The sequence below is a fragment of the Pseudophryne corroboree genome, chromosome 4, assembly GCF_028390025.1.
Source record: "Pseudophryne corroboree isolate aPseCor3 chromosome 4, aPseCor3.hap2, whole genome shotgun sequence".
NCBI classification, from domain to species: Eukaryota; Metazoa; Chordata; class Amphibia; order Anura; family Myobatrachidae; genus Pseudophryne; species Pseudophryne corroboree.
Genome location: NC_086447.1, coordinates 204,824,467 through 204,837,299, shown reverse-complemented (window position 1 = coordinate 204,837,299; position 12,833 = coordinate 204,824,467). Strand labels below are relative to the sequence as shown.

Here is a 12,833-nt window from a genome sequence, read left to right as displayed (position 1 = left end):
GGGGTGTCTCGGCTTTACAGCTCTGCCGAGCAGCTACTTGGTCAGGTTCGAACACGTTTGTTAAGTTCTACAAGTTTGATACTTTGGCCTCAGTTCTGCAGGAACCTCAGCACTCTCCCACCCGGTTTGGGAGCTTTGGTACATCCCCATGGTACTAAATGGACCCCAGTATCCTCTAGGATGTAAGAGAAAATAGGATTTTAATTATTTACCTGTAAATCCTTTTCTCGTAGTCTGTAGAGGATACTGGGCGCCCGCCCAGTGCTTCGTTCTTCCTGCACTGTTAGTTGGATAAGTAATGTTGGTTAAACCATTGATGTTCCTGTTTCAAGTTTGGTTAGCTTGACTTTCCTCTTGTTGTGTGTGCTGGTTCGGAATCTCACCACTATCCTTATCTATCCTTCTCTCAAAGTATGTCCGTCTCCTCGGGCACAGTTTCCTAGACTGAGTCTGGTAGGAGGGGCATAGAGGGAGGTGCCAGCCCTCACTATCAAAATCTTAAAGTACCCACGGCTCCTAGTGGACCCGTCTATACCCCATGGTATTAAAAGGACCCCAGTATCCTCTACGGACTACGAGAAAAGGATTTACCGGTAGGTAATTAATATCCTATTTTTATTTTTTTTAATTCTCTTTATTTTGAAAAATGGAGAACAGTACAATACAACAAGTTATATCCAGAAATGCAATGAACCCGGGAGTGGTCTAATAAGTGCTGCATGACATATTATACATCTAGATGATATAAGATAGCAGTATAGTCCACTTGAATTTTATATTTTTTATACACATGCAAAATAAATGGAAAAAAAAAACACAGAGACCATGTATGAATAGGGGAGGAGGAGGAAGGGGGAAAGAGGACCATGTTGAGATGGGTAGAATAAATGGGAACACCAAAACTAATAGGGGTAAAGCCGGACCTGCAGGGGAAGCAGTGAGTGAGTCTATAGGGTGCAAGGCAATTGTCTCTGAAAATGGTGGTACCAAGGGCTCCAGACCGCAGAAAATGTATCTGCCGAGTAGTGGAGTAGGACTGTAATATATTCCACTTAGGCTACAAACCAAATTTTAGTAATCACTGCTTGTAAGGATGGGGCAGCGGGTTGTTTCAAGATAGCTGCTATCAATAATTTGGCGGAAGTGAATATGTGGTTGCATAATCTGCTCCCTGGTCTGGAAATGCATTCCAGTGGTTTGTAAAGCAATGCGTGAAGTGGATTTCTGGGGATGGAGGAATTAAAGACTTTACCCGAGAGAGAGAAAGTATTATTCCAGTAAGTACCAATTCCTGGGCATTCCCACCACATGTGTAAAAATGAGCCCCTGGAACCACAGTGTCTCCAACACAGATCTGAACTTATCTACCACCTTGAGTAAACCTTGTAGGTATTTTCCTTGATTATCAAGTGTATCGAGGCTTTAGTGACCAACTCTCTAATTTCTGACCAATCCTCCTCCAGAGTCACACCCAAATCACGTTCTCATGCTAGTTCGAATGGCTTCCTGAAGGAGGGGGAGCTGGCCACGAGAGAGTACAGAATGGATATAGTGCCCCTACAGTCAGGAGTTTGTCAGGCTTACTCAGGGAGCGCACAAAACTGGTAATCTGTATATAGTCAAAGTGTGTAGTTTGTTGTACGCCATATTTCTCACGGGCTGAAAAGTTTTTTGGAGCAAATTCCCCTGAAATGTGTATAAGCCTGGTTATACCCACTGTGACCCAAGAGCGCATATAGTAAGCCACACTACCCAAAGGGAAGCCGGGATGGCGCCAGAGAGGTGTCAGAGGAGAAGGGTATGGTGTAATTCCTATTGAGGCTATCCCAAGTTTTTAGTACTGATTGGACACAAGGAGTGGCACTGACCAAGGTTGGTCTCATATGCGGAGGTAGCCATGGAAGAGAGCTGACCTTGTGATAGTACTACCCCTTTCAGATTGACAATAGCCGGGTCGCACCCGGGAATGTGTACACAGGTGCTTCCCAGGTGCGACCTGGCTTGAGACTCCTTCAGACTTGCGTCCCGACTCCCAACCCGGCATATTGCCGGGTTGGTGATGTCACCGCTGACGCTACCGGAGGTGGTGCTTGGAGATAATCATCTCCAAGCACCGCCTCCTCCTATGCAGAGAACGAGTGCCGGGTCGCCTTGACCCGGCTTACCCGTTCACACTGCATGCATCTCGGGTCGATTCTGGCTTCAACCCAGGTCGGGACGCTCGACCCAGGATATTCTTTCAGGACCCTTTCACACTAAGCAAATTCCCGGGTTGATGCGCGTTCATGTGCAATAACCCGGGAAATGTAAGTTTAGAATGTACCTTTAGAATGTAAGATCTCACGAGTAGGGCCCTCTTCCCTCATGTGCTCATCCTTTTCTTACTTTAATAATCCTCAACTGCCAAAATCATGCAGTTTTTTGGCCACCTGGAACTTATCTCTGTCATTTACTGGTGTAGTTATGCTTAGTTACCCTGTACTTGTCCTACATTGTCTTCAACTGTAAGTCACTGTTTTCCTGTTTTTATTATGTGCATATGTACACTGTAATTAGGCGCTGTGGAACCCTTGTGGCGCCATATAAATAAAGGATAATAATAATAATAACAACATATTTGTCAGTGTGAAAGGGGTATTAATCAGATTGTTTTCCAGAGACACCCATTTCTTGCACCACTCCTGAGCATGCCAAGCCACTATATGGCTCAGTTGTGTAGCTTGGAAGTACCATTCAAATATAGGTAGGCCTAAGCCCCCATTGATCGAGGATTTAGCGAGACATTTCCTGCCGAGTCTAGGTGTTTTATTGGACCAGACAAATTGGCTGCACAAAGATTGCACTGTGTGAAGATATGAGGAGGGAACAACTATAGGAATAGTTTGAAATAGATAAGAGCAATCCTGGAAGAATAGACATTTTAATTAAATTTATTTTGCCCGTCCATGAAATGCACAGGGGAGTCCATTTGGCTATATCCTGTTTAATGTTGTGCAAGGGAGGGATGTAGTTAGCATTAAACAGCTGGTCTTACTGTTTGTAATTTGGATTCCAAGATACTTAATGGATTTGGGCCGCCAGACTTAATTAAAATTCAGCTTCATGTGTGGGGGAGGTGGAAAGCCAATGCTTTAGATTTGGTGCTATTCACCTTATGTCCCGATAAAGTAAGGAAAGTTCAGCCTGTAAACTGGAGAGGGATGTCAATGGAGATGATAAAGAAAGAAGGACATCGTCCGCAAAAAGTGAGATTTTGTATTGGGAACCTGAACTAAAATCCCTTTAATATCTGGATTCTGCCTAATATGAGCCGCGAGGGGTTCAATACTTAGGGCGTACAACAGAGGGGACAGGGGGCAACCCTGCCTGGTGCCATTTCCCAAGCCAAACAGGGGATGAGAGCCCATTAGTGGAAACTATTGCAGCAGGGTTATGATACATAGCATGCAATGCAGACATAAAGCCACCGCATAGGCCATAGGACCGCAATGTTTGAAACATAAAAAGCTAGGACAGGTGGTCAAAGGTCTTTTCAGCATCCAACAATAACAGAACTGCTGGGATTTTATGTTTATTGATATGTGAGATTAAATTGATTGTACGCCCAGTATTGCCTAGGGCTGGTCTTGTAGGGACAAATCCCACTTGATCTGCGTTGATCAATTGTGTCAGGTATATATTGAGCCTGATAGTCAATATTTTCGCAAGTAGCTTTATGTCTGCATTGATGAGTGAAAAGTTTGTGCAAAGTGTGGGGTCTTTTCCAGGTTTTGGGAGCACAATGATTGCCAATTTTAAAGAATCAGCGTGAAAACGTTCACCCTGTATCACTTTGTTAAAAACGGCAACCAAATGAGGAGTTAGTAAACCCGTGAAAGACTTATAATAGGACATGGGATAACCATCGGGGCCTGGTGCTTTAGATGGTTTTTGGCTCTTCAGGGCTGAGTGAAACTCGAGTGAAATAGGGGAGTTGAGGTTGTGTACAGCTGAGTCCGAGATTTTAGGACGGTTACTTGCGTACAGGTAGTTCTGGGCAATTGCGGAGGGCATATTGGGTCTTGGAGCCTTGGTCGGGCAAGTTATAGAGAGATTTATAGTATGTATAGAACTAATTATTGATAGAACCTGGGTCGTAACTAAGGGCATTCAAATCATTTCTAATAGCCAGGATGTTTGAGAGGCTTTTTTTGCTCTGAGTCTCGTTGCCAGAAGGGAGTCAGATTTGTTACATTTCTTGTAGAATTTTTTGTTGAGATATAGAAGGGATTTTTCCGTGCGCTCATCCAGAAGGGACTGAAGTTCCCCTCTAACACTCTGGCTTAAAACTTGGGAAGAGTAGGATCGTTTATGCGTGTGTTCTAGAAGAGTCAATTGGAAGTGAGAGAGGTGATCCTCTCGTTCTGTTGCTTTTTCCTATGTGATGCATATTTAATTATCGCGCCACGAAGGATCGCCTTGTGGGCTTCCCAAATTACTGGAAGGGAAACATCATCTGTAATATTAACATCAAAATAATCTTTCAGTTGGGTTTTAATGTATTCCTTAAAGTGTAGGATGCGAAGGAGGGTTTCACATTTAACCTCCAAGATTGGCGGCCATTATGAGTATCCATTGGATCAATGGAAGCCAAAACTATCGAGTGGTCTGACCAGGCATTTCAGATAATGTCTACCTTTAGTAATGTGTGTAGTAAGTTACTGCATCCTAGAATCATGTCGATGCGTGTGTACGTACCGTGGGGATTCGAAAAAAAAGGTATAGTCTCTGGAGTATGGGTAGTGTGCCTGCCACATGTCGAATAGACCAGCTTCGGCCATGTGTCTCTTTAGATTACCTGGGGGGGTTACGCTGAGAGTGCGGGTGGGTTTTGGCCGCTTTTATCTAAATCTGAAGATATTATAGAATTAAAATCACCCCCTACCAGGAGGACACCTTTGCGGATGGATTGAATATCCGTGAAAATTCCTGGAAAAAGCCACTTTGGCCCACATTTGGAGCGTATAAATTCACCATGGTCATAACCTGGGTACCTATTTGACAAACCAGTATAATGTAACGCCCTTCAGAATCTGTGTTGGTGGAAAGGATGGCAACTCCATTCTTTTTTTCAGGGTGAGAGGAATACACTACGGTGGGGAAGGATCTAGATTCCAAGGAGGGTGGGAGTGTTTCTGAAATGTGTTCCTGAAGAAACACTGTGTCCCCGTGATGAGTGTTAAGCGTTCTAAATAAAAGGGAGTGTTTGTGGGGAGTGTTCAGTCCCTTAACATTCAGAGAGAGTAAGTTGAAGGGCATGATGTTGACTAGGTAGACTCACTCTACTAATACTATACTACGTGCTAGGTGGTAGAGGCCTGAAAACAAACAATAGTAATTGCTGAAGGGGAATTGAAATGGGAGGGGGAGGGGTGGGAGTGGGAGTGTGAACTAGCGAATTCCTCTACAAAGAGGAATGTGTTCACTTAGAGTGGGTCCTATTTGGGGGAGGGGAGGTAGGTGAGCTTAGAGACCCAAGCAAACCTAGAGGACCCGGGTGATGGGAGTGCTAGAGAAAATAATCAAGTACCTGAGAATTGGAGAGAGCGTGAATGGGAGGAGAAGCTCTCAATTTAATCCCAACTAATATGGGGGTGGCCTAGCATGGGAAAGCTAGAAACTATCCACCCGGAACCAAGAAACATCAGTTACTGTAAACATTACACAATGGTAAACGGAAATGAGAACAACAGAACCAACATCACATCATGTATAGAATGATAGAAGAACCATAATACAGATACATGGAGTTAGTAAATAAAAACAGAGTAACAATGTGAAGAGTACGGAAATTATGGAAGATCCCACTACCTAATATTGCAATAGCCGTTGGACCAGTGCTAAGCAACTGGAGGGTCAATGGTGATATAAAAGTTCTGAGGCAAAATAGGTTACAATTGCCCAAATAAACACACTGTCCAGGGACCATAGTCTAAGAATAGCGTAAAGGAAAAGTCAGAGTAGTGTGGAGTAGGACCTCCTGTTACCTGCTAGGCAGTCCCCTTCAGGAACGTGTCGGGCTGCCAGAGGTGGGGCCGACCACCGTCGAAGAAAGCTGGAGTCTGCGAAGTAGATCATACCCTTCCTTAGGGTTGCACTCCAACACTGGCCGACCGTTCACATCCACTATCAAGCGGAATGGGAATCCCCACTTGTATTTGTATCCATTGTCACGGAGGACACTGGTGGTGTCGAGTAGCTCCCTTCTAATAAGAATGGTTGAAGGAGGTAAGTCTTGGAAGATTTGCAGTTGGGAATCTTCGAACACTCTACGAGGCAATAATGGCAATAATCTACTGGAGTTGGAAATCTGATCTTTTACTTTAAAGGAAAGAAATTTCAGCACCACATCTCTCGGGGGTTCTCCCTCTTTAGGCTTCAGATGGAGGGCCCTGTGAGCCCGTTCAATGTGTAGAGGTTGATCCTTAAGAGCAGGAACCAGTTTCTGGAAAAGACGTGACAAATACGGTTCCAGGTCGCGGGGAGTGACCGACTCGGGAATATTCTGGATTCGAAGATTACATTGTTTCTCCCTATTTTCCAGATCTTCGGCCTTGTCCCATAGAAATTCCACTTCCCGGTACAGATCATTGACATCCTGAAAAAATTCCAGTAGGCCTTTGGAGTTGGGAGTCGACTTTAGTCTCCAGTGAAGTAGTACGGTTAGAGAGAGAGGTCAAATTGTTACGTAGATCTGCAAATAATTGCTGGAAGTTGGTAGTAAGAGTTTGTCAAGTCCCACATCATCTCCCGGATATAATGTTTAGTAGCAAAAGGCTGGGAAGCCGTGGGAGAGTCAAAGGGTTGAAGCGATGTTGGTCGTGAAAGGTGTTGAATAATTCCCTGTTGTGCATTCTTTTTCACCTTATTATTGTTTTTGGACATGGTGAAGCTGGAACAGAGCGAGTATAAAAAACAAGTGAAGCCATAGAGGTTCCGGGTGAACAGTAAAGGGAGGATCAGAAAATAGCCGCCACAGAAAGTCTCCCTATGATGGAGATCACTGGAGGCAAGGATGCAGGGAAGAATGTGCTGTAATCGTAGACCGGGAAGTCCCCACAGCAGCCGAAGCGTCAGGAGCCCAGCAAGAGGGAGTGAGCCCAAATCCCCGTTGATGTGTGACCAAGATCGTCAGGAGGGCCCCGGACCGGAGTAGTACTGTCCGAAGGCTGGGTCACAGCTGTCAATTACTTCCTCTGGTGTAATGGCTGCCGTCTGTGTACCTCAGAACGGGAGCCTCCGGCGGGCCCTGCTCCTGGTCCCAGGTGCGGTACAGCGTGATGGGGGACCGAGTGAACACTCAAGGCTCCGGGCTCAATAAGCGGGATCTTCGGCGCGTGAAGCAGGAGCCCTTTTAACAGCAGAGTACAGTAGGGAGCAAGAATGGGTGTTGGGTAAATGTAAGGGAGTATTATAGGACTGCCATACCTTACAGCCCAGCTACAAGTCTCCCCAGAATAATTGCTGGATTCGGGCAGTGAGTAGTGTCCAAGGGGAGCACTTGCACCTGAGCAGCCTGTGGCAGTGCTGCAGGCAAGATGGCCGCCGCTTAGATGGAGGCCTGTGCAGGGCAGCTCATCAGCATCGGGCCAGGCACCGGATCCTGAGTGACCGCCCACGGACTAACCGGGGCCTGCCGCGGCTGGTGATATGACCGGAGGCTGCAGGGGAGGAGAAGGGGAGCTTCTGTCGCTAATTCGGATCTTCCAGCGGGCGGTCGCCCAAATCGAGGTCCCGGCTTCAGCAGACAAGTAGGTCGCAACCTGCAGGACCGTGCGAGACGGCCTCCGGCTCTGCAGCACTATGGCAACCTCAGTGGGGGTGAGGCAGCAGGCAACTAGGGCGTGGGAGGTGGGAGCAGTATAAAGTGGGCACAGAGGGCAGTTTTGGTGGGGTAGGAACCGGAGCCCTGTGAAGCTGCAGCCACTCTCTTCCATCGCTAGGCCAGGTCCCTAACACAAACATTTTTATTTACTTCAGCCTAATCTTATGCTGCAGTTGTCTTATCTTGCCTCAGTGTCTTCCGCTGTCACCTATCTGTGCTCTGCTCATACCGCTCTGTTCTCCACAAATCAACCAGCACAGCCCGAATCCTGCAATCCTTGTCCTAGCCTGCATCTCATATCTGGAGCCCCAACTCACCCACTCTGCTCTATGGCCCTCATTCCGAGTCGTTCGCTCGGTATTTTTCATCGCATCGCAGTGAAATTCCGCTTTGTGCGCATGCGCAATATTCGCACTGCGACTGCGCCAAGTATCTTTGCTATGAAGAAAGTATTTTTACTCACGGCTTTTTCATCGCTCCGGCGATCGTAATGTGATTGACAGGAAATGGGTGTTACTGGGCGGAAACACGGCGTTTTATGGGCGTGTGGCTGAAAACGCTACCGTTTCCGGAAAAAACGCAGGAGTGGCCGGAGAAACGGGGGAGTGGTTGGCCGAACGCTGGGTGTGTTTGTGACGTCAAACCAGGAACGACAAGCACTGAACTGATCGCACAGGCAGAGTAAGTGTGGAGCTACTCTAAAACTGCTAAGTAGTTTGTGATCGCAATATTGCGAATACATCGGTCGCAATTTTAAGATGCTAAGATACACTCCCAGTAGGCGGCGGCTTAGCGTGTGTAACTCTGCTAAATTCGCCTTGCGACCGATCAACTCGGAATGAGGGCCTATATTCCCTTCAATACACCATCTCAGACCACCCATCCTGTACTAGGGAAGGTTCCCTCTCATAGTACTCTGCACTGGCACTTGTTTGTTCTTCAGGGCTTAGATATCTTCCTTCTATTGTTCTTGTTTATTCTCCTCGGAGAGGTTACATCCCATTGTCCATCAGCTTTAGAGGACACAGTGGTTACATCACCATTAGGTGGCAGCACTGTATAAATAGTTCCTCCAGCCTTGTTCCTCTGCTACTCATTTTTATTTTCAGTCCTCTTCATAGGAGGAGATCGCAGGACATGTTACCCACAGTTATTACCTCCACTAAATAATTTTACTTAAATGGTATAGATAAATAAATACATCAACCGCACAGATTTCAGTTTATAATGGACAAAAAATCCAATTTAGCAATGAATTGTTTTGTCTTTGGCACTGATTATAACACATATAAAGAAGTTATTAATGATTAAATACCTTTTATGGCATTTGGGTCATGACTAAGTATGCGCAGGAACTACAAGTACCAGCTAAGGGTATTGCCCGATTTATGTTTTCCAGTAAGACAAACAGGCCCCAATACAAAAATCAGGGGTATATGGTTAACATACTGCCTGTCAGGATACCGGCTGTCACAATACTGAAGCTGGGATCCTGACGGGGGTACTATACCGCCACCGGAATACCGGCAAGGTGGGTGATTCCCCCTCTATGGGTGCCCACGACACCCATAGAGGGAGAATAGAATCGAGCCCGCAAGGGGCTTCATTTCGCTCGCCCCCCATGCCGGCATTCTAGCAGCCCGGGATGTCGATGCCAGTATACTGACATTCGGCATCCCGTGCGGCTGGATCACATACCGATCCCACATCAGGTACTGTACTGTGATGTACGGAGATCATATAGAGTGATAGGAAGGAGATGCTGGGTTACCTCCATCATTGTGATGTGATCACTCAGAGACACACTCTGGTTTCGATACCAACATACGTGACTGAGCGTGTTTGGGCGATGATTCTGTCCTGCAGACGGTAGCATTGGCTCTGTATAGTTACAGACAAAGCATGAATAAATAAAACAGAAAAAGCAGGAAACGTGTTACATGTTACACCTATAGGGATGACATTACTGTCAGACAATATGTACAGCTACGGGGCCAAGATAACTCCATAAGACACATGTAACTGTAATTCCTGCTACATTTCACAGTAAATAAATGCTAGTAACACTTTACTATAGATCCCAGGTCTGTACACAGAGATACAGGGCCTGATTCTGATTTGTGCGCAATACCGGTGTTCACACAACTGAGAAATTATCGGCAGACTGCGCATGCACCTTGATCCCACTGCAATGCTGCTCGCAGTGAGGATTTACATGCAGAGTGATTGACAGGGAGAGACCATTTGAGGGAGTTACCGGGGAGTGGCAGCAAAAGCACAGGTGTGTCATGGCCGTTTCCGGGGCGTGTATCTACTGTCAGCTGTGATCACGTACATAGAGAAACATGGCACCAGCATTGCTACTGCAAGGACCAGTCTGCATGACCATAGACTCGGGGAGCCAATTGTTTCTGTCAGTGCTGCGCATGTGTACACAGTTGCTGAGGACTTTGGGCTGCTTCACTTGCAATGATTAGTAGGTCCGTAGCCTGACAAATCACAGCTGCATACAGGAATCAGGCCCAGAGTGACTGGATTATGGAGAGGTGAATTATACTCACGCTGTAGTGAAAGGGCAGATAGTTCACTGTATCTCGGAGCCCGGCTAATAGCTGCATTCAGATCATCCAGCCAGCACCTCATGTCCACCTGAGAGCTGAGAGTAACACATTCCCCCAGTATAGCAAACAGGATACAAAGAGGATTGTTACTCAGTTGTATATATAGTATATATTATATGATGTATGTAATGTCACATGTAACTGCCCAACAGTTCTGTATGGGAGGGGGAATCAACCTTGCATAACCGGCCACCTGCACCTCTGGGCCCTGAAGCAGCTACATCTCCTATACTTTTCCCTCTGCATTTCACCATCAGTGCTGCTGCCTCTACAATATGTACCCACCCAGTGCTACCGCCTCTACAATATGTACCCACTCAGTGCTACCGCCTCTACGGTAAGTACCCACCCAGTGCTACCACCTCTACAATATGTACCCACCCAGTGCTACCGCCTCTAAGGTAAGTACCCAACCAGTGCTACCACCTCTACAATATGTACCCACTCAGTGCTACCGCCTCTACGGTAAGTACCCACCCAGTGCTACCACCTCTACAATATGTACCCACCCAGTGCTACCGCCTCTACGATAAATATCCACATAGTGCTACCACCTCTACAGTAAGTATCCACCCAGTGCTACCACCTCTACAGTATGTGCCCCCCCAGCGCTACCACCTCTACGGTAAGTATCCACCCAGTGCTACCACCTCTACAGTATGTACTCTCCCAGTGCTACCACATCTACAGTATGTACCCACTTTGTGCTACCACCTGTACAGTATTTACCCACCCAGTGCCCTTGCTGAGTACTAAGTACATACCACTGTTGCCGCCTCTGTGTGTCCAGTGCAGTACCCAGCTACGGCTGCCGTATCTAATTCCCTTACCAGTGTAGCTTCTATACAGAGCCAGTGCTATTTCCTTTAGGTATCTACCACCTATAAATACATGCCTAGTGTTGACACCTCTAAATACCTATACAGCTCATAAATAAGAGATGAACTTTTGCAGGTCAGTCTGTGGTAATCCCACCCGAATGTGTATAAATCAGTAGTTCATAACCTACTCTGGTAAACGCATTAGTATGAATAGCATCTAGAGCAGTGGTTCCCAACCTCGGTCCTCAAGTACCCCCCAACAGTTCATGTTTTCCAGCTCACCTAGCAGGTGCACAGGTGTATTCATTACTCACTGACACATTTTAAAAGACCCACAGGTGGAGCAAATTATTTCACTTGCAATTCTGTGAGGAGACCTGGAAAACATGAACTGTTGGGGGTACTTGAGGACCGAGGTTGGGAACCACTGATCTAGAGCTGTATTCTCAGCAGCACCCAATCTGGTAACCACTGGTGGAAGATGCCAGTTAGGTCAAGCAGACAGATACTTGAGGAAATATTAATATTGTTCTAATAGCTAGAAATTATTCTATAAATATACTCTGTTTAAAATATATAAAATTCAGATTCTCCGTAGCAGAGGTACCAGCTCACCTGGCAGCCACTCCTATTGTTGTCTGTGCAGTGTAGATAGTAAAGCAATGTGGGACAGAACTGTGACTGTCCTCAGCCTGTGGACAGTGACCACACAGATAGACAAAGATGAAGGATGAACAGTAACATGATGATGGCACAAGTATACAGCATACGGCGTTAGATGGGCCCACAAAGACATCACAGGCACAAGACACACAACACACAAAAAGCATTATATCACAAAGCCCAGAAGCCCATTTATGTCTGTGTGTCAGGTACTTACTGGAGGATCCAGCACCATCAGCTGAATCAGTGACAGGCGTAGAGAAGAGGGAAACATACAATACAGAAGGTAAGAATAAATGTCAGATAGAAGAGGGCATGCTGGGTACTAGGGCAAATCACAAGCAGTTAGCAGCAGCTGAAGGGCGGGTGTCGGGATTCCGGAGTCGGTATCCGGACAGCTGGCCTCCCAACAGCTGGTAAATTGAATGGCTCCCAGCTGAAGTATGTGATCAGTGCCGTAGACATACTCTACCAATGCTAGTTATCATATTGTAGTGAGGATTTATTCAGCTTGTACGTTCTATTAGGTGTTTGTTGTCAGCTAGTTGTATGCACATAGATAAAGATAGTAATCCCAGAGATTGGGATCTAACCTTTATAATTGTTAGAGATTGTTATGTTCTATATATCAGCCGGTTCAATGATGCCAGTAGTCATTAGGCCCAATCTGTACGTTGTGGGGGAAATGTGCCCCTTATCTGGCAGCTGATTGGCCTGGAACTGACACATTCTCCTACTCACCAGCATCCCATGTAGAGGAAGGCGACCATGGACTCGAAACTGGTTGGCGCAGCTCAGCCCCTTTCGTGTGTATAGCAACATATCTGAGAACTGAAAAGATCATGAACAGCTTGTAGCACAATG

General features: G+C 46.2%; 1 protein-coding gene across 1 annotated transcript in view; it reads right to left on the bottom strand.

The window, feature by feature from the left end:
- The window catches only part of FARP2 (FERM, ARH/RhoGEF and pleckstrin domain protein 2), a 238,283-nt gene that overhangs the window by 16,849 nt on the left and 208,601 nt on the right, over nucleotides 1–12,833 (bottom strand). The window contains exons 21-25 of the mRNA XM_063919260.1: nucleotides 12,711–12,800; nucleotides 12,187–12,207; nucleotides 11,922–11,998; nucleotides 10,426–10,520; nucleotides 9,636–9,745 (exon numbers count right to left, since the gene is read on the bottom strand). Of these exons, the coding sequence (XP_063775330.1) occupies nucleotides 9,636–9,745; nucleotides 10,426–10,520; nucleotides 11,922–11,998; nucleotides 12,187–12,207; nucleotides 12,711–12,800 (393 nt within the window). The remainder of the gene's footprint in view (nucleotides 1–9,635; nucleotides 9,746–10,425; nucleotides 10,521–11,921; nucleotides 11,999–12,186; nucleotides 12,208–12,710; nucleotides 12,801–12,833) is intronic.